The following is a 21,444-nucleotide window of genomic DNA, read 5'->3' as shown; positions in this document are numbered from 1 at the left end:
GCGATCAAATTTATTTGCATTTGCTCCTACGCTACAACTTAAATAATAAATCCGACGGAAAGGGTGGAAATTTTATATTATTCTAAAAAAAATATAATAGATATTTTGGAGCGCTTTAAGGTAATGAATTTAAAAAGAAATTAAAATAATATGATCATTGTGCTGACTAGAATAAAATGTTTCTCTCCTTTTAAAATTATAATAGATATAAATGTTTGATGTGTATTATATCGATTTTTAGTTTCCACAAAAATGTTATAATCTATTGTACAAAGATATTATATTTTACGTAATTATGCGCATTTAAATAAAATAAAATAAAATATATATCTATATATTTTGATATTTAAAAACACATTTGCTCTAATTCTATTTAAAAATAATATTTTAAAGTACGATAATTTACATCAATGTGTTGTCGAGAGTCCATAAAATGATAAGCCGTGATAAAAAAACATTATTATTTGTAAAAAATATTTAACATACAAGCTTTATCTCTCTTCCTATTATTGCTGATAAACTATTCATAATGATAAGCCGTGATAAATTACTTTGGAAACGCACTTGACTTCCATATTTTCTATCGATGTTTTCCAAGTCGCGTTAAGATAGAAAATTCCATTAATACAGAACTTCTTACATTCCCGTTCGTTTTAGTCTTGAGACTTTCAAGAGCAGAAGGATGCTTACGTCTGGAGTCTCTTTTATTCTCTCAATATCGATATTGACTTTCATGATGCTTCTTGATAAGTCCTTCTCGGAACAGTGAATGTAGATATGATAAAATAAAAAAAATGTTCGGGACGGATTTATTGTAGTTTATGCGACATAGTGATGTGGAATAATATTGAAAAATATGTAAATAAAGATGTCATCAAAAGAAATGCATAAGAAAAAAAACGTATGTATATAAATAAGATTTAAAGAAATTAATTGAGATTAAAAAAAAATAGACCAGAAACCAAAGACCAACTCTATAACTCTTTTCAATCCTGATAATTATAAGGAAAATGCAACAAAGTAAAACGCTGCGTGAAATTGGCGTCTCGGTTTGTCCTAAGGCATTTTCGTTGCTTTAATGACTAAAATTATTTGTTTAGCTATCAAGAATTCTAGAACTACTGAAAATAAAGCCAGAACTCTTAATTATTTATCAGTTTCCGAAATGAGACGCCAGCTTCACACACACTAAAACTTTACATATCTACGTTCGCGCTTTCCTCACTTTCTAGATGATTTCCATCGTCAAAACTCATCAAAGTGACGATATAAATTCGCGGTCAGTAATAGCAGTAAAACATGTCAGAAAAATATGATGATCGTGATATTAATGTAAATCGGGCGCCGAAGAAATTCTTCCCAATTATTGGAAAACTGGAGAAAGCAGTGAACCGTTATATACAGACAGGGAGAGAGGAGACTAGTACTTCATCAAACGAACGATCTTATTTTCTTTTTTTTTTCTTTACTTTCGGAAGAGAAACACGTAAGATTATTACGTACCGAGCAGATTTATTTGTAATGGCAATCCAATCGAGTGTTAATGAATCGCTAATGGATAGAGTCGATCGCGTACATTTGACAAAATTGCGTGGTTTATGTATGTGTTGCGCGATTTCATTTGGAATCGTCGTCAGTCGATGGAGAACGAGTTTTCTTTGTATCTCAGCGCTCTATCTCTATCGTTCGCATTGTTTCTTCGAGATTCGACAAGCGTATTTAATCCACTTAAATGCTAGTAAAAAATAGACTTTAATTTTTTTTGTTTTTTTTCTTTCAGTTTCGAATCGTATACAGTTTACGTACGTGCAAATTTGCAAATCGATTAAAAACGATGGTAAATGAAAAATTGAGAGTTTTGATATATGTATATTATTATAAACATAAATCACAAATAAAAATCTCATTTTTTTATTATTTAATGTTAAATAGTTTATATAAAAACAATGATAAACTCAGCAGAAAAGAAAAATTGTGAATCTCAGAAAGGATGCGACACTTTGCGTTTGTACTACATTTAAGCTGCTTTGTGCTTTGTCACTTTCAAATACTTTACATAGTTTCTACGATACGTAGTTTAACTTGATATTCGCTAGACAGTTCATTCGCAGAGAACTATCTAGAGAAAAGCGTTAGTTTTTCAATGTAACTTTTCAAAATGGAATTTATTCGTTAAATTTGTTGCACATCCATTTGGTTATCGCGATTATATCTTCAGTGAATATATATGATTCAACGAAACAAAACAATTTGACGCAATGAGAAATTTTAAGAAAATTGTCTTTTCACAGATAGATGTGTATATTCGTGATATGTTCTCTATCTCTCACCCTCGTTCTATGAAATACACGTCGCAATTGTGTAATCTACATCTACAGCAAAGTTAAGCGAAGTTTAACACGAACTTTATGAGGCTCATGGCGACAAATGTTTATTCAAGTATGTAATTTTATGATAGATTTAACGATACTACTACGAGTCGAGTTTAATTTATCTAGCGCAATAATGATAGTCGTACAATATGCGTGTGTTCCGCGTGATTAAACGAGCAAATATATTCACATTGCAAGATCAGAGAGTTTGCTAGCTTCATATATTACTTTGAAACGTAACGTTTTGATTGCATGCGTTTCGTATAAACGCTTTTATTATTTTAAAAATAAATTTGAAAATTTATAATACACAGAAGAAATTAAGATTGATAATAGTATTCATTGATAAACGAAAAAGTAATTTATTTCTGTCAGAAAATAAATCGATCTAAAAAGCAGTTTTTCGAAAAAATAACATTTCATGTTTAAATAATTTGTAATCATAGCACACAGATATTGAATGGCAATCGATTAATGTTTCATCATAATCCAACTTCGGTGTAAAATTACTACAACAGTTTGCTTATGTATCAAACAAATTTGAAGTCAATTGATACCATACATTATCAAACGCGCGCTGCATTGACTGCAATCAGTATTTCTAATCAACATCTCTCATAACAGGTCGCAAAAAGATTCATTAATTTCCGTTGTTAAACTTGAGCGCTTAATAAGATACCAATAGATCCGCGTCCAATCAGGATAGCTTTAATTACGAGTGTTTAAGAACGATGTTAGCCAGAAGCTCCCGTTTCCGGGATATCATCTGTCACAAGCCACCCGTGAAATAATTAGCTATTATCCAGTCCTCTTGCGATACCGTTACCGGGTATTCTGGGGCGAACCTCACGAAAAGTTAGATCATCTGAGAGGTAAGCTTAAAGTAGAATACTATAATACGGTGCACACAAATATCATGCACATAACTTAAAAGCCGGCATTTAATTTCGCTGCACCAATGCGCGATCAGGATCGGCAAACTGCAACTCTCTTAATTGCAACGGCAGATAAATACGCCGGGGTTCGGGGTAAATTAGAGAGAGTTTCGGGGAAACTTAAAGCGTCGCGGCTGCCAACTAAATTGAGCGATTCAGGACTGGAAGGAAATCATCTCGGGACATTGTACGACGGCAACTATAAACGTCAAAGATCCGTAATGACTCGCAAACTAGTGACCGTTGATGACTTGCAAAGTGCAATTCACGAAATCATATGCCATTAATCCAAGTGAAAAAGATTTGCCATTATTAACTTTTGACTACGTATCTTTTCGCATAAATACATTGAAAAAAATTGTTAACTTGATTAAATCGTTCAACTAAATAATGTTTTGTTAATTAAACATATAAAAAATATTTAAATATAACATATTAAATCTAACAAAATATGTATTCGACTTAAATACTAATATATGTTCAATTAACAAAATAGTAATTTAGTTAAACGGTTTAGTCAAGTTAACAATTTTTTTTTTCAGTGTAGTTATTTTACATTCTCTCACGATATACATATTCTGATATTTATATTTAAGAGCGATAAGGAATGATTTCTAAAACAAATGGAAGCAAAAAAATATTGCAAAGTTTGCAGCCATATAAATAAATGAATTTTAGGCAAATTTCAACGATTGCTTAATTAACCAATATAAATAATAAAAATATAGATTTAATTAATTCTAAAAAATTTACATTTTCGAATGAAATATTGTCATATTTTTGTTAAACGAGCTTTTTAGTATGTAATACGGAAAATATCATAAAAGGTGCGTTCTGTCATTCTAAAGCTAAAGGATTCGCTTCTTGTTAAATGATACGGTCCATTTAGCTCAACAGTTAAGCCAACCCGAGCTATGTCGGTTTGTCCGAATCCCAGCGAGACGAATTTGCGAGGAAAGGGACAACCCTGAAATGGGTTGTCTCGAATGCGGAGAGATATCGCCGTTTATAGATCTGCACATGTATCTTGTGACTGAACGGAGATAATCTAACTATCATAACGAGATAAACGATCCTGGGAGACCATAATTGCCATAAGAGTGACAAATACTCGCATCCTGTTCCCCTGAAACTGCATCCCGTCGTGATCGTACATCGCGTGACGAAAATTGACCGGTTTGAAACAAGGCTGATTACAGCAGCGTCTAAAATATTTGAAAAGACTCGTGCGTCTGTTAATATTTAAAAATCTAATGAACGATATATGTATACAGAAATGCTATATATGTTAAAAAATCGATTTTACGTGATAAATAATATTGTGGGCCAAAATAACAAAAAATACCGGTTATAATTGTAACTCTTTTGTTTTCAGCTTTCAAATTAAAGCCACGCGTAGTTTCGCAAAAATATTACGAAAAAAATAAATAAATAAATAAGGCAATATTAGCCTATTATATATACATACATTAAGCATGACTGTCCCATGAAATATATATGTGCGATATATGTATAATATGCGATAATGCGAAATATTGCTTTAATTCGAGTTTGATATATTTTCCAAATATTTGAGAAATAATTAATTAGTAGAAAAAATCCTTCAAATTAAGCATTCAAAATTGACGTTACATTTTGTATCATACACATGAAATGGTATTAATATATTTTAAAAATTTATGTTGTGTATTTTATTCTGTTTTTGTAGGAAAAATGTAACCAAATCGATAAACATTCGATTCAAATACAATCTTCTGCAGCGAATAGTAATAGTACACAATTTTGGAGCTTTAAAATTATGCAAAAAAAATAGTAAAGCGTGTAAAAGTGATTCGATTTAACAAGAGCATCCGTATCTACGCCAATTTTGAAAGATCGTATTGCTTGTACACGATGACCACGAATTTCACAATTGATTTGTGAATGCCTGTACAGTACTACCCCATCAGGGACGGATGGATGCAGCAGGAAGGAGGGAGAAACCAATTAAGCCGTCAGTGCGTTAACGCGTGTCATTCGCTCCCATATTGTAGCCAAGTGTGACCAATCGTGACAATGAGACTTAATTGCACGAATAATAACGACCATTGTTCTGACGCGGCTTAATATTATTTTCTGTCTTCTATCATTTCGCTCATCGTTTTACGTTATGTGAATGCGGGATATATTATTACAAACGAAAAATGACCGCACAAATTTTACCAATGCAGTGTGATGTCGAATAAACAAATATTATTTCATTGCAATATTACCGCATTTCGACGTGCACAAGTTTCAAAATGTACATGACATTGCAATTTAATTAACTCTGAAAATTGTACATATAATGTCATTATAAAAGAAAATTTGACAAGATATTTCTGCAATTGAGAATTATGAATTAGGAAATTACGCAATTAAATCGAAATTCAAAACGTATTACTTGGTATTCACGAATGTACATACAATTGTATAAGTCGAACTATTAAGCTAATCATTGGCTGAACATTTTTGTATAGATATCAGATTAGCTGTTTTAATACATTTTAATTTTCATATTTAATACCTGTACATGTCACGCTGGCATTTGTCTAGAGAATATTATTTTGCCAGTTTGTAACATTTGACCTGTGCTTGTAACATTTAATATTATTTCCGATCATTTTGATCATTAATGCAATAATAATGATATGTAAATAATAAATTATTGAATGACAGTGCAGAAATTTCCCTGCAATTGCACCGAGTGTGAAAATTGATCTTGGTTCCATCACGAATGCTGATTGCATGATAAAGTTGGCGATGACATACAATTACATATTCATGCAGGTATTCAAGCGTGTTATCAAGTATCATTTGTATCATTTGTATCTCTTTGTTTAATAATAGTGCAATAATGTAGTTTAATAATAGTGCAATTACGAGGCATATTTTATCGCGGAAAAATAACTTTCTTTTATGCTTTTATAGGACGTAAAACAAAAAAATTAACGTTGATTTATTAATTTATTTATGAATAAGCGAGCAATAAAAATATCGGTCGTGTTTATGACGCAATTTGTCTTCGTATAAGGAACGAATAAAAAACGCAATCTTCTTGACTGCGGCAAGATACATTGAAAGCAGTATCTGTGTCTTATTCTTTAAAGTTGGAGGCAAACACATACTGTAAGATTTAGTTAGGCGAAGTCTCTGTGCGATTCTTTTTTTGTTTAGATTCGTGAATCTTTCAGCAGTTTCTGAGAACATTAGGGAAAACGACAACAATAACGCACGACTTCTGTTTTTGCGAGCGTCGTCGAGCAAATAAAAAAACAGTAGCGGGACGACGGAGCGAGTTATTTTATCATCGAAAGTTGGAGTTAAGATACACTATAAACAACATAACAAAGTTACGTTGTAATCTGAAAAGATTTCATATTGACATAACTGCTGCGTCGAAAATTCAATGTCTTTTCGCTATTACAGTTCGCGATTCGCCTATTCCGTAACTTTTAGCCGTAAATATAAACATATATAAACATTTGCCAGCTCGCTCGAAATCGGTGCAATTGCCATCTTCTACTTTCCATAATTTTATTATAGGAAATTAATCGCGCTAAATTAACTGCGACGTAATATGCGATTTTATCGTTCGTTTCGCAACAATAAATAAATAATCGCGAAAAAGAACAAAATTATTCTATGTATATCTGAATTTGACATGAAATATATCAAAAAAATTTTTATGAAATTTTTATATCCCTAACTTTATAAGACTTTTACACTTTTTAATTTTATACTTTGAATTTTTTAAATTATATAAGAAATCTTGTGTGTGTATGCAGATACTATAAAATCTTTGAGCAAATTTTCGGAGAGGAAACATTGGATTCTTTTGTAGAGTTATTTGACTCTAAAAGTTTTATTGTGGATTGCGAAGTTCTCGAAGCTTAGTATTCCTTGATATTGCAAAATTTTTCTATTCTTAGTTAGATTCTTAAATCGTAAATATGGAAACTAACCGAAGTACTTACTTTAAAAGAAACTTTCTAATTTTTTTAATCATATTTTTTTAAACGCCGATAAAACTTGATAGAAACTTGTTACAAATATGGTAGTAAACCGAGAAAAGGAGAAACGATCGTTTATGGGTCACGAAAAAGTATTAACGAAAAAATTTCTTTTTCTGTTTCGCATTTTTCTCATTCATCGCTCGTTTATACGATAAGAGATTAAAAACTAGCATGAGAGAGAGAGAGAAATTATTCGATTTCATTTATGAATGTAGAACCGTAGAGACAATCGTTCATTTTGACCTCTGCACAAGACTAAAGAGAATAAATGAGAGAAAATAAAAAGAAAAAGAAAGAGAAACGATACGAAGCGCAAGGGTAGAGAACGTAAGAGCTTCAGCGTGTTCGATAAGCGGCTTGGAGGAAACACGTCGACGAACCGAGTCCTTTTCAACTTCTTCCCACCCTTATTCTTCCCTTTTTATGCGCTACGAGCGCATCGATGCAGGTGCATCTACTTCGTCTGGAACGTTTATGTCCGGAGACGGGGAAGAAAAGTTGGCGCGAAATAAATCGTCTTTCTTTCGTACGTTTTCTCGTCCGTAAAATCATAAAACGTGAAGTCGACGGTGAGATCAATTTTAAAAATCCGTTCTATAAAAAACTGGGCACACGAAAGTTTTTACTGGCTGCGGATCAGAAAATAGAGTACGAAGTAAAGAGAAGAGAATTGGTGGAGGAGAAAAGAACTGCACAATTTTGATAGGTTTGTTTTAAAGATCATCGGATGAGACGATCGACTGAATGACTGTCGATAAAAGTAGGACAAATTTGATTGAAAAGTAACGTAATGAGGCATCTTTTATATATATGTCGCCCTCCTCCTATCAAAATAAATCCCAACTCATTTCTCAAATTCGTATTATTTGGTTTTAGGCGAGTTCGCGTGTGTTGGTTTAAAATATGAATTATGCGATTCACTCCGATAGTGAAATTCGAAAGAACACAATGCCGTTTTATTTTTATTTGATAATTATTATGCTTATAGATATTATTAGATTTTACATAACTTATTATGCACTCATAAAGAGCAATGCCACTTACATGCAAAATGGAAAAATGTCGCATGAACAAGTTTGCCATGTTCGTAAATGCTGCTCAAAACGGAATTAAATATTATCGAATGTGCGTTTTGCAAATATGCATTGAATTTAATCCATTGTAAAAATTTTATTTAACCATAATTCTTTAGTTAACAATATATCGAAATACTTATACAAAATATTCATTCTGCGAGTCATTTAGCATTAAATATGAAACGATATTGCAAACAAAGCTATCCTAGCTTGCAATATATGTAGTATATAATAGATTCTGCGCTGATAGCTTTAGAATGTCGTGTTAATGAATGCACTTCGGTCATACAGTGACATAATCGCGAGCTCGACAAGAGAGTGAAAACGATAATTGGCTGGCAAGGATTTGCTAGGCAACGATGTCGCGTAAATGACAAAGATATAACAAGGTACGGTAAACACTGATATATCCAATTATCGACATTTCCGGTATATCCGTATTCCATTACTATCACAGATGGTAAAATAAAATTAAAAAAAAATTTTTTTTACAAAAACCAGACAGCAAACATGTTGAAATACTCTGTAATAAAAATATATGACAAAACTTAATACTCAATATTCCTTCAAATTAAAAAAAAATGGATTATTTTGTAGAATTTATTTTATCGCGATATTTTTAAGAAATTAATATTTTCTCCACTTTTTTTCATCACTGTAGCTAATAAAAAATAATATATTTTATTTATTATTGTTCACATAGTGTATAGTTAGTATATATTATAATAGCGTGTTCCTTTGCATTCTCTCGAGCTATGACGATTATGACTTTTAATGAAATCCTACATTGCATTATGTATTATGTGTTATGATCCTACGTTAGCGATTCCGGAAGCCCTGTTGATGCAATGTTTCATTCAGTGAAATAGCTATGTCAGCGGTATACTGGTGAATATCGATGCGATGGAAGGCATAAAGATATGAATAAAATAGTAAATCGCATGCAGAAATGTGTCTTGCTAGCATTAAATAAATTAAATAATATAAATTTTCGCGTTTTGAAAATGACATAATTCGAACATCATTTTTTCTTAGGACTGAAAATAAATAATTCTTTGAAGTAAAATTAAAAAATATTAATTAAAAATAATTAATTTTGAATTTGTCTCACACACATATATACACACAAAGAATTAATTATTAAAATATTTTATGATACTATAAGATATACGGATTGTTGCAAAAAAAAAATATGGCAGCATAGTCTAATCCTGCATGAAATTTGCATTCCATTCATTTGAAGAAAATTTAAATAGATGTTTAATTAAGGCGAGTTATTTAAGATAAAATGTTTAAAGGTTTTAAAAATGAAATAAGCGTTCTCTTAAGTAAATAAACTGAATTACTTGTATTAAAAATACGTTTAAAATATATTATATTTTGAATAAATTAAAACTAAAGAACTCTCTTTTCCCTATTAAATAATATAATAGATGTAGAACATCTGTATATATAAGTTTTTTCTTGCATTAAAGGTTGATCAAAGTTTCTCTATAAATTACAAGAAATTGGGATAGTGAAAATGTGCAACTTATAATATTTCAATTAAAGTGCTGTAAATATTGCAGAAGAGTGCTTTGTCAATCAAATATTTCATTGTATACGAGCTTCCTCGACTTGATTGAATCAATACAATGTTGCTTAATTAAAATCACAGAAAATATGTTAAGTATATGTATAGCATTAAATTAAAGATTTGTAGGTATCTGTTTAATAAGAGAATTCTAGGCGTTCTTACGAAGATTGAATTAAATTTCATCTTCTGCATGTTTCGCGTAATTTAAAATCACTGTCCAGCGACCATAACGTCGACTGCTCGCGGTATTTATGATTGCGCCGTGCCTGGCATTTTCGTCTCGGCAAAGAATGACTTATACCCCTCTTAATTAAATGCCTGATTAAAGCGAATCTCCGCGGTGGAATCTACGGATTCAAAATTACGGATATGAGAATATATTCGTAGAATGAGCTTCTCATATATTTTTTTTGCATTTTTTAAATAATAATACTTAATAATGGCACATACGCAAAAGAGAGATAGAGGGGGGTGGGGGGAAGGAATTGTCTTTAAAAAGTTATAATATAAATTATTATATTATTTTTTTCTATTATCCTATATTTTTTCTTAACACTTAATCAGTTTAAATATTTTGAGACTGAATGTAAAATTCTTGTATGAGCAAAATATCTTTTGCTAGCGAGAAACGACTGCGAATTCGACCAAGAGTCTACTAAAGAAATATTTTCCAGAGAAATGATCTAATATATCTAACATGTACAGGTATGCATAATCGCTAATATCCAGAAGATAATTTGATATGCAGAAATAATTACTCCATGATGTTTTTATTATCGTTGCAATATTCGCACGCCATTGCGTTCCTCGCTTCTCTCGCTCTCGCTCCTCTGTATATAATAACCGCGTGTTTCGGAGGCAAGCTTTCGCGTTTACGTGAGCCAAAATATTTCATCTTACGCGAGACGAGGAAAGTCTTTATGTCAAGATGCAAGGGCGTCTGCGTTGTGAAAGGAGTTCGCAGGAATCTACAGAATAATTCGTGTAAAACTTCAAGAGAGGTAACTTTGCTGAGAACTTCGAGGAAAGCTTTGGAGTAGAATACATAGAATAGATAAAGTTATATGTGTTGCAAATTTCTTTATTATACAAATATTTAATGAGTAGTCCTTTTAACACAGATTGTTGTAGATGCAAAATTAGAATTATTGGTATACAGGATAATTAATTAGGTTAATTAAATGCTATATTTTTTACAAACATTTATGACAATGTTATAGAGATAGTAAATATTTATCACAAAGTTATATCACCTGTTTTACGATAAATTTATCTTTTTTAAAATTATCATTATTCTATCATTTTACTGCTAAAAATTATGCATCGATTATAGAATTGAGACATATATAAAATTAAAAGTTTATGCTAGTAATGTAAATAAGTGTCTATATAGTATGAATGAGCTATTTCTTCTATACAGGGTGAGCCATTTTAATTAATCCACTGGAATGTTTCAGAGCTAAGTTTAAGACAAAAATGTTTCAAGTAAAAGTTATTTGGTGTTGAAAGAGTCATCTAATGGTGATCTTTATTTGATTTTGAATCGAAATCTAGAGAGTTATTTTCAAGTCAATTTTATTTTTTTAAATGAAATCATAATTTTTTTATTTAAATCGATTCCTTGCAATATTAAGCAAAAAAGTTACAAGGATGGTATGACCAAAAAATGAATAGTTTACGAGTTATTTTGTACATCAATGTGATATAATTTTAATGTACAAAATATCTCGTAAACTATTCATTTTTTGTTATTCCACCCTTATAACTTTTTTTGTCAAATATTGTAAGGAATCGATTTAAATAAAAAAATTATAGTGGTTCCATTTTAAAAAATTAAGTTGACCTTGAAATAACTCTGGATTTCGATTCAAAGTTAAATAAAGATCACAATCAGATGATCCCTTTAACACTAAATAACTTTTACTTGAAATATTTTTGTCTTAAACTTAGCTTTGAAATATTCCAGTGTGAATTGATTAAAATGACCCAACTTGTATAGAAGAAACAGTTCATTCATACTATAGACACGTTTACTTACATTACTAGCATAAACTTTTAATTTTATATACGACCCAATTCTATCGAAGTATAATCTTTAGCAGTAAAATGATACAGTTTTAAAAAGATAAATTTATCGGAAAACAGGTATACTAACGCTGTGATAAATATTTACATATATCTCTATAACATCATCATAAATGTTATGTTTGTAAAAAATATAGTATTTAATTAACCTAATTAATTATCCTGTTTAGTATACCAATAATTCTAATTTTGCATCTACAACAAAATCTGCGTTAGAAAAACAACAGTCATTGAATATTGTATGTATAAATAAAGCCAACACATGTATATTCGTTAGATATATTCGTTAGAGATATCTCTCAAAGTCGATGATCAATTTGCTATATAATATCGAAACGAGGATTTCGCAACGTGATATGACGTGGCATTAAGAGGATAATTCTGCGACGGAGCACTTAAGCGTTTAAACTTTAACCTCTCCGGTCCCGACTCATGTTGCGAACAATCTTTTCCATGAGACAGCAGCCGATCGACGGCCGTAACCGTAATGTCCGCTTCGTCGATCGAAAGCGAGACTTCAAGGGACCTCAACATGAGGTCGCGATTTACGTAACCAGGCCAGATGCGTGAATAATTCAAGTAGCACTCACCAACCACGTTGAGACTGTAGTTGAGCGACATCTTTGGCTCGGTGCTGACCTGGCACTCGTACACGCCGGAATCGCGCTCCTGCGGCGACTTGATCTGCAGCGTCCAGTTCTCCGACTTGTCCGGATGGATCACCTGGAATCTCAGGTCTGACGTGTACATCAAGATGCCCGCGCTCAGAATATGCATGTCGCGTTTGCGCATCCAGGACACCTGAAACATAAATGGCATGCCTACAATCGTAACACGTTACGATAAATGACAAAAAGTTGACATTTCCATTTATCAAATTACTAATCTAATATATATGTTCTATTTAATTTTTAAAAAAATTGTAAATAATTCTTAAACATTATTATTGCATACCTATATATAATGACATTTTATGTATAAATCATTTTTTAATAAAAATATTTTATTCTTGTAAGTTTTCTATATTTGGCGATTTTTATGATATGTATACACATATTACTAACATTAAAAGATAAAAAAAAATATGCTTAAACCATTTTTTAATGAAAACATATATAATCATTTTCTCTATTCATTAAATTTAGACTTATAGACTAACATATAGTTGAAAAGATTGCTATACATATATAATCATAATCAGATAATTTCTGCAAATTTTTAAGTGGCGAAGAGATTCAAAGTAAAAAAAAAGTTGTAAATGTTTAGCGCCGAAAGTCCTCAAGAATCAACGCCAGTGATGTTACTATACTGATTCGAAAAGCCTGCAACGTCTTGGTCTCGTGTTAGAACAAAGACCACGGAAAGCACCCGGGACACCGTAAATCTATGGTCGGTCGACGTGCGTGTCGCAAACGATCTCTATAGTCTCTCATTGTTTTGCGCGCGAACATGTCTGCCAGCTATTTAATGCATCGTCAGAGTTCCCGGGCGTAATTTCCCGGCGCGCACGTTGAAAACGGCAGGCAAACGCAATTATCAGGCCTCTCTTCGCCTTCTCAAAGACTTCTCCGTATAGTTTGGATTTTTTCACCCCAGTTGCATTGAATTCATATAATTAAATAAAGTTCCATTATAGACAAACGGCTTAAATAAATATAAATTCATGATTTTTTTCGGAGATACAATGTCTTTAAGAAAAACATCTAATTCGAGTCACTTTTTTTCAGTATTTTGTTTAAGAGAGAAAAAAAGAATATCTTTAATATTTTCTTCTATCAATATTAATTGGTAATATCACACATTAATAAGATAAATCTAAAAGAGGATAATAATATTCTCATTTGTATTATTTATGTTTTTGTTATAAATAGAACATATGATAACGAAATGTGCAATATATAATTTTAATATCTGAAAATTCTTGTAATCACTTAATCTTATTTCTTAAAAGATCATCTGTTAGATAGTTGCTGCACTGAGAGAATTTTCTCTTAGAATTTAACCTGAAAATCATGGTAATCGTGGGACAATATGGTATAGAAAGAATTTTATGAGAATTTTTCTGATTAATATTTATAACAAAAATAATATCTATCACAATAAAATATAAAACATGTTTGATTAATTTTACTAAACTGCATAGTAGAATTAATCAAACATATTTTATATTTTATTGTAATAGATATTATTGTTTTTATTGTTGATGATTTTCAGGATAAATTCTAAGAGAAAATTCTCTCTGTGTATATTATTGTTACATTGGATATCAAAAGTAGTGATCTGGATAACATTCGATGTATCTATTAAATGGAAAGATAGAGAGCTTGATTTAGATAGGCAGCTTAGTCACGCGTATCACGGCGTACGATGCACACGCATGATTGGACCGATACCTTTGCGAACAAACGCGAGGGACTAATTCGTGCAACGTGCTGCTGAATCGGAGGTCAGCCACCAGCAATAGCGATCCGAAGCCGCGAGGTAGTGCCGCATCAAGCGGATTGGTTATCTCCTATCTCGCGACGATCATCATCGGTCAACCATGAATTTCATTTTGCAAATTGAGTTTCCTATCCAAGGTAGCCGCTACCATAGACCTGAACGTTCAATGCTAAAAGCATTAATGTACAACAATCGTCAGTGCTATAAAAACAATTGATTTTTGATGAACCATTGATAGAGATTGATTAGCGTGTCATGTCCCGATCGATGTTGCATTGACGTTGCCAATAGTTCCAAGTTCCTAAGTACATACCGAAAGCACTCTCGCGTATTAATCGTTTGAACTTTATTACACGTCAAATTATACGTTATCAGAGTACTTCACTTTCTTCTCATAAAATATCGAAACAACTTTCGATGAGAATTCTGTGTATTTATTAAGTATACGCGAAAATTATACATTTAGGTGAGGACTCTTACAAAATATATATTATAATTTATATTTAAAATAGATATTATAACAGATTTAATATGATTTATTAATATTTATCTCTACTTTAACACATTCTCATTATTAATATTTATCTCTACTTAAACACATTCTCATTCTTTAATCTTATGGTCAATATAAAAAGATTATTTTATAAATCAAATCTTTGTAAACATTTTATTTTTAATAACACACACGTAGTTATTAATAAATAAATAAATATATGCTTAATAATATATTGTTTAATAATATATATAATAATAGATATATTATAACAATTATTATAACAATTATAAAAGTTGAAAATACAAATATATAGAGATACAGCGTTGTGTGTTATATAGACAGCAATATAGGCAGCAATGAGATACTTTATCATGATATAATTTGGCTGATGTTTGCATTATGGCGAATCATTATTACGTAACAGTGTTGTCATCCGTTAATTGTCATATGGTATCGATTGATACATTTACTAGGATGATTATTGGTGATGCCCGTTAGGCATTAACACAGCACAATCCATATCGCATTTGTGTCAAAAGCGAGCACTCTGATGCAAACGTATGGAAATAAATATCTTATCTTCAAAATTATAACATTTAGCGAATTTGTAAAATTTTCTAAACAAATATAAATATGGATAAAATATATAGATGAAACATTGCATATTAATGCATGAATATTATTTTATCCAATAAATTTTCTCTTTACTGCAACGCGTATTTCTCTTTCTCTTTTCCTCTCCTTTTCCTTCTCTTTTTCTTTTGCAGTCTTTTCAAATTTAAAAGATAGTGATTTCTTTTTCCAAATTTAAATATTAGTAAATTATAATTTTGTACAATTTTTGGCGGCAATTTCTTTATTATATTAATCTAATAAATTTTATTTACGTTGTATTCGCGTCAATTAAAACTGTATTGAAATAGAGTATATTGTTTTAGTTCTATTGCTGGCGAATCAACTATATATATATGTATATATATGACTCTCTATCAAATATATTACATATACATACATTTATATTAGAGAAACATTTTACATTTGTAATATATATATTTTTACTTCTGCCCGAAAAATATATGCCGCCAGAATGTAATATATCTTTATGTACGTATATTGAAACAATGTTTTCTTTAGACATAATTTTTATGAATGGTTCTATAAAAAACATGCAATTACTGTATTTGATGTATATATTGTAATAACCGTATATCTCGTGTATGTAGTCACACTCTTTGTCCTATTTCGTTAAACATGTTTTATTATCGAAAATATTTTATATAGAGCTTAAACTCAGAGAGCTAAGCGGCATCGCTTACTCTCTAACATGGCACGTTCATCATTTTTTCATACTACGATTCTGTATGTGCAAGATAATCGCGCGATATTTTAGTCGATTATGGGGAAACGAGAGGATATGAGATATGAAGGCGCTCTATGTCGCACATCGTTAGCTACATAAAACCGGCAAATTCGCCGTACAACGACCCGCGGCATCTGCATGCGCTTCATTATTTATGAGGTTGCTGAAACGGTCTGATCGACGCTCATTGGGAATTGACGGATATCGATTTCGCTCGTCACGAGTCCACGCGATGTTACGCCGATCCGGATGATGGATGTTCGTTTTACCAGCGAGGCGACGAGATGAAAAACGAGGTACGAGAACATTGAAGACAAAATCCGCAAACTTTCGACGAGAAGTCGCGAGAAGTCCTCAGTCGACATTATGGCATACATTTGAATCGATATCTAATTCAGTGCCATATATCACAGTAAACACGAATTATTGTAAATCATCTGGAGAGCTATTGAATTTTTGTGTTGCCTTACTCAGTAATATACATATATATTGAATTAAAAGAAATATTTAATTAATTGAAATTTTAAGTAGCATCGATGCAATCGGTCTTTAAAGTTTAATAAATTACGCGATCTTTTAAAACGTCTAGATATATTTTGACGATACTGTATTTTGGATTGGAAGTCGGAATTACAACGAATATCCCACTCTTTGTACAATTATTTGACGTTGTGCCCCCTTAGACAGTTGTCGGAACAGCAAACGATATTTGGACGTAGTAGCTTTCCGCAAATATCTCGCGCGTGAACAATAGTCATGGTGCTTTGCCGAAAAGGGATTGTTCGCCGGAAACTAATGCTCCGGTCGCCAATCTCAAATTCCGTACGTGTTCGATTTGCATCGGTGCACGTTAGCTGCTTAACACGAAATGCACGTGCAGACGCTTCGAGAAACTTGGACGATTCGCGATGATTTACATTTCGTTCGAATATCCGTCTTATTTTTATCGTTTGTATGAAAAAAATCAATGGCCTTCTCCAATCTACCGATTAATAAACTTTAAAAGCTCGCATATCATTTTTCGTTATTTATTAGAAATTTAAAAAATTTTTAATTTTTTCAATATAAATTTGAAAAAAAAAACTTTAATAAAATGTAAGAAAAATATTATCTTTTTCATGCGACATTTCTCTGTAAAATTTCTTTTTAATTAACAATGTAAGAGCTGCTTGGAATATGTAATATAGAAAATTAATATCTTACTTATCTCTCAATATCCTCTTAAAACGTGATAAAAATAGTATGTTAAAGAAACAAAAAAAATAAGACTTACTGAGAAGTTATTGAGAAAAAAAATATGAAAATTAAATACACGTGCATTTTTTAATTCTTAAACAAATGCAGTTCTGTGAATAGCGAAAAAAATAAAGAAAATTTTTTCTTTTTTTTACGACACTCTTTTCAGTCTATCCAGAATTGATGTCGCTATTGTCGCACACGTGCCTATCTCGTAAAGCCTTTTTTCAGGCCATGCGGCGGCCACATTTCCGCAGGTAATCCCTTTTGTTCGCAGATGGAATCCACTCGATAGAAAAACGTCGAATGCTTTCAGCCTTTCGAGATAAGTGCTTGCATTGTGCATAAACTGTCCTTACAAAGTGACAATTGTAACGGTTAATATTTCGTCAGTTTTCTATTCGTAACAAAAGTGCGCCGTAGTTAGATTGAAAAATATCAAAGTTTTATGTTATGTCTTGTTAAAAAATAGCTAAACAGTATTGTTAAAAAAAACAAGTTAAATATCATATTTTTAAATTTTCAAAATCATAATATACATTTACTTCAGAAATTATAACATTAAATGCTTATTAATATCTAAAAGAGAAAATCAAAACAATCAATTCTAGCACACAAAAATATTTTTTAAAGATTTAATTAAAAGCGAGATCGAATATCACGCAGAATAACGCGTTTTGATGAACTTGGGATTTTTCTTACGCATATTTGTCTCGTCGATGGGAAATTTAGCGGCGGTTTGAACAGCCATGGACGACTAATTAAAACTGAGATATTTTGTAATTGCGCTAAACAACAAGATAGCGCGCGATTAATAATGACGCGTAGATTAAAATAGGAAATGCCGTGCATGACGGGCGGCATGCCGTTGTTGAATTTTAATTACAGCCGACATACACGTCCCAGCATCGCAGGAATAGAATTTATAACGTTCCGTAGCGCGGACGATTTAATTTAACACACTAACAATTTAATGTCCGGAATTTTTCTGTGCCGTTCTCGCGCGTTTATTCGGCCGCTCATAACGAAATAATTCTATTTCCCGCACGATTGCTTCTACGATATTTCGCGCGTTAATCGCGGTCAAAGTGGTTACCATCGATAACGAAAGGCACTATATATACACACATATACACACATGGTTTTATGTGAGTGTAATTTCGTGAAATACCCCTAGGTCTCCGTCCTCGCACCTCGCACTTAGTGCTAAATGTACCCATCTGATGTATCCAATTTTATTACGCTAATCGTATTTATAGTGTCATTGTGCATGCTGAGAATCTTATGCATCACATTCAGTACTAAATAAAGAATATGAATGTGTGAATCTTTATTTAATGAAAAAAATTATGTTTATACGCATATTGCTTTCAGAGTCTAGAGCGCGACTCGTAATATAAATTGTAACACAAACACACAATAGAAACTCATTTTTTAAGATGTTACAGTAATAAACGTATTCAACAAGATGTAATCGATAAAAAAAAAATAATAACAAATAATCATGTCAATCTTCATCAATAATAATATCATCCTTAAAAAAATATCAAGCTTAGTTAACAATAGTCTTGGACAACGATGATAATAACACATTTTGTGAATTAATTATATATAATGCAAGAAAATGAAAAAAACTAATTTTTTAATGCAGCTAATGACATGTGCGTACGTTAAAAAATTAGTTTCTCTCATTTTTTCACAAAGATACAAAATTATCCACTGCATTTTCTCTTGCTCGCGAACTTTTTTTGAGGGGCGAAGAGAATGAAACACAAACGCGTCGGGTCCAAAAAGTCGCGTATCGCGATATCTGTTTACGTTTTGCGGGTTTATATCTAGAACGACGTGATTTATGATTCATAAACCCGTGGACGCCCCGTGCACGTCAATTTCCATAGATAGATGAGACTAACGGCATTATTGCGCTGAATGCACGTATGTAGGGTGTCCGAAAAGTTACTCTCTGCAGAAACGTCAAATACTAAAGATAGCAAATAATTATAAAGAATGGCAAATTATCTCGTAATGTATGTATCAAATAATATATATGAATAAAATTTGCAAGTTATTACAGATTAAAGACCAATTGTCTTTTTCCATTTTATGTTAAATACTAATAGGAACTTATTTATTATAAAGAGTAATTACTGTTGCAAATAATTTTAATTCTATTGTAAATAATCATTGTGCTTCATGCTGTAACTGTTATTTATCTAATATAGAATTTATCGCACTGCAATAATACATATACTACATATAATACTAAAACTAAATATAATACATATACTACATAGGCGTGAAATGATTTTGACCGAGTATATAAAATTGACGAATGCGCATACATATTACACAACAATTACGTGTTCCATAACGTCGAAACAATAGTAATTGCGCAGTTAACGAAATTGATTTTTGACAAAGAAGTTAATTTATATTTTACAATATAATTATATAATCGAATGCATAGCGGTGAATATTTTTACTAGAAACGTGTCATATACTATCGATATCAGACTCTCAATTTTTTGTTCATGCAATTACAGGTGCAAGTTTTAAAAGCCATAACCGCACGTAGAAATACGCCGCTATTCGATTTTAATCGATATCAATACACCGACATCCATTGCGAGCTCGACCATGCGAATCTGACCGAAAATGACAGATCATCCAATCAATCGCGGTATGGAAAAAAAAAGCGTGTCAGGAAAATCGGCTTTATATTCCGCATATAGTGGATTTCGTTAATTAATCGTGCTACAAGAGATTATTATGGACTGCCTGATGTGTTAATCAAATATCTGCTATTCGATACTTATTTTCATTTCAAATAAATGAGATATAAGTTTTTCGCGATTAAACTCACAATCATTGTAATAATTGAAGCTGAAAAATTATTTATCTGACCTAATTTCAGTTATATTCAACAAATAAATAACAAATATTTTTCTCTTAATAAGAAAAAAGGTAAAATAATTTTTAAACAAAATTTATTTTATTTCTTGTACAATACAGATTAAATTTGTACTTTATTTTATTTATTATAAACTTCGATTATATTCCCGCAAAAAAATATATAACAAATAGATAACCCTTCTTTTAGTCGTGTAATATTTTTTTCATGGCAAAGGGCGAAAAATAATTTGCAACTCGCGACGATACGTGATCGCGCCAGGGCCAATTTGCGGTAACGGCGCGGCAGACGTGTCTGGGACGTCGCGTGGGTTTCGGAATTTCCATTCCTCCTCTTCGTGAAGCAGGGAGCGCGATAAACAAACGGAAATTACATTTTGCGGACACCGATGGAAAAATAGAAAAGCATACCCGTTTTGCGACGATTCTCAAAGTGCGGAGAGACGCAGGCTCCAAGTTTGTTCGAAAACTTTCGTTTCTTACATACTTTGACAAAAAAGAGAGAAACAGAGAAAGGGAAGAATCTACGCGTATCATTTCGGGTATAGGTACGATGTTTCCGAATTAGGACACCGTGATGCTCTACCCGCGGGAAAACGGAATCGCTTTATGTACCGCTGAAATTTACATCGATGCAGCTGCGCTGCAATTTGCAAATGCACCAAAGGTACCGTCAATGTGAATCTTTCCTTAGTTGAAATGCGAGTTTTCCGGAAACCGGATAAATAGAAAATGTGATTTATCAATTATATTATTAAGAAAGATTTTGCGTATATTCAAGAAAAGACCAAAATGCTTCGTTAGTTAAGTAATAATAGTATCATACATATATACAGTATACAGTACATCAAAACGATGGCATTTCACAAATTAGTAATTTTTTTAGTTTAGCATTTTTCAATATTTTAATATTTTAAATAGT

At 31.7% G+C, this 21,444-nt stretch overlaps 1 protein-coding gene across 1 annotated transcript in view; it reads right to left on the bottom strand.

Annotated features, from left to right (window-relative positions):
* Dpr1 (defective proboscis extension response 1) overlaps positions 1-21,444 on the bottom strand; it is a 322,483-nt gene that overhangs the window by 133,786 nt on the left and 167,253 nt on the right. Inside the window, exon 3 of the mRNA XM_083035845.1 lies at positions 12,669-12,879. Coding sequence (XP_082891971.1) covers positions 12,669-12,879 — 211 coding nt within the window. The remainder of the gene's footprint in view (positions 1-12,668; positions 12,880-21,444) is intronic.

This window comes from Prenolepis imparis, unplaced genomic scaffold (assembly GCF_030444845.1).
Source record: "Prenolepis imparis isolate NDT839.2.m4 unplaced genomic scaffold, iyPreImpa1.0 SCAF_4, whole genome shotgun sequence".
Taxonomy (NCBI): Eukaryota; Metazoa; Arthropoda; class Insecta; order Hymenoptera; family Formicidae; genus Prenolepis; species Prenolepis imparis.
The sequence above is the reverse complement of the archived record's forward strand: the minus strand, read 5'-3'. Positions and strand labels throughout refer to the sequence as shown.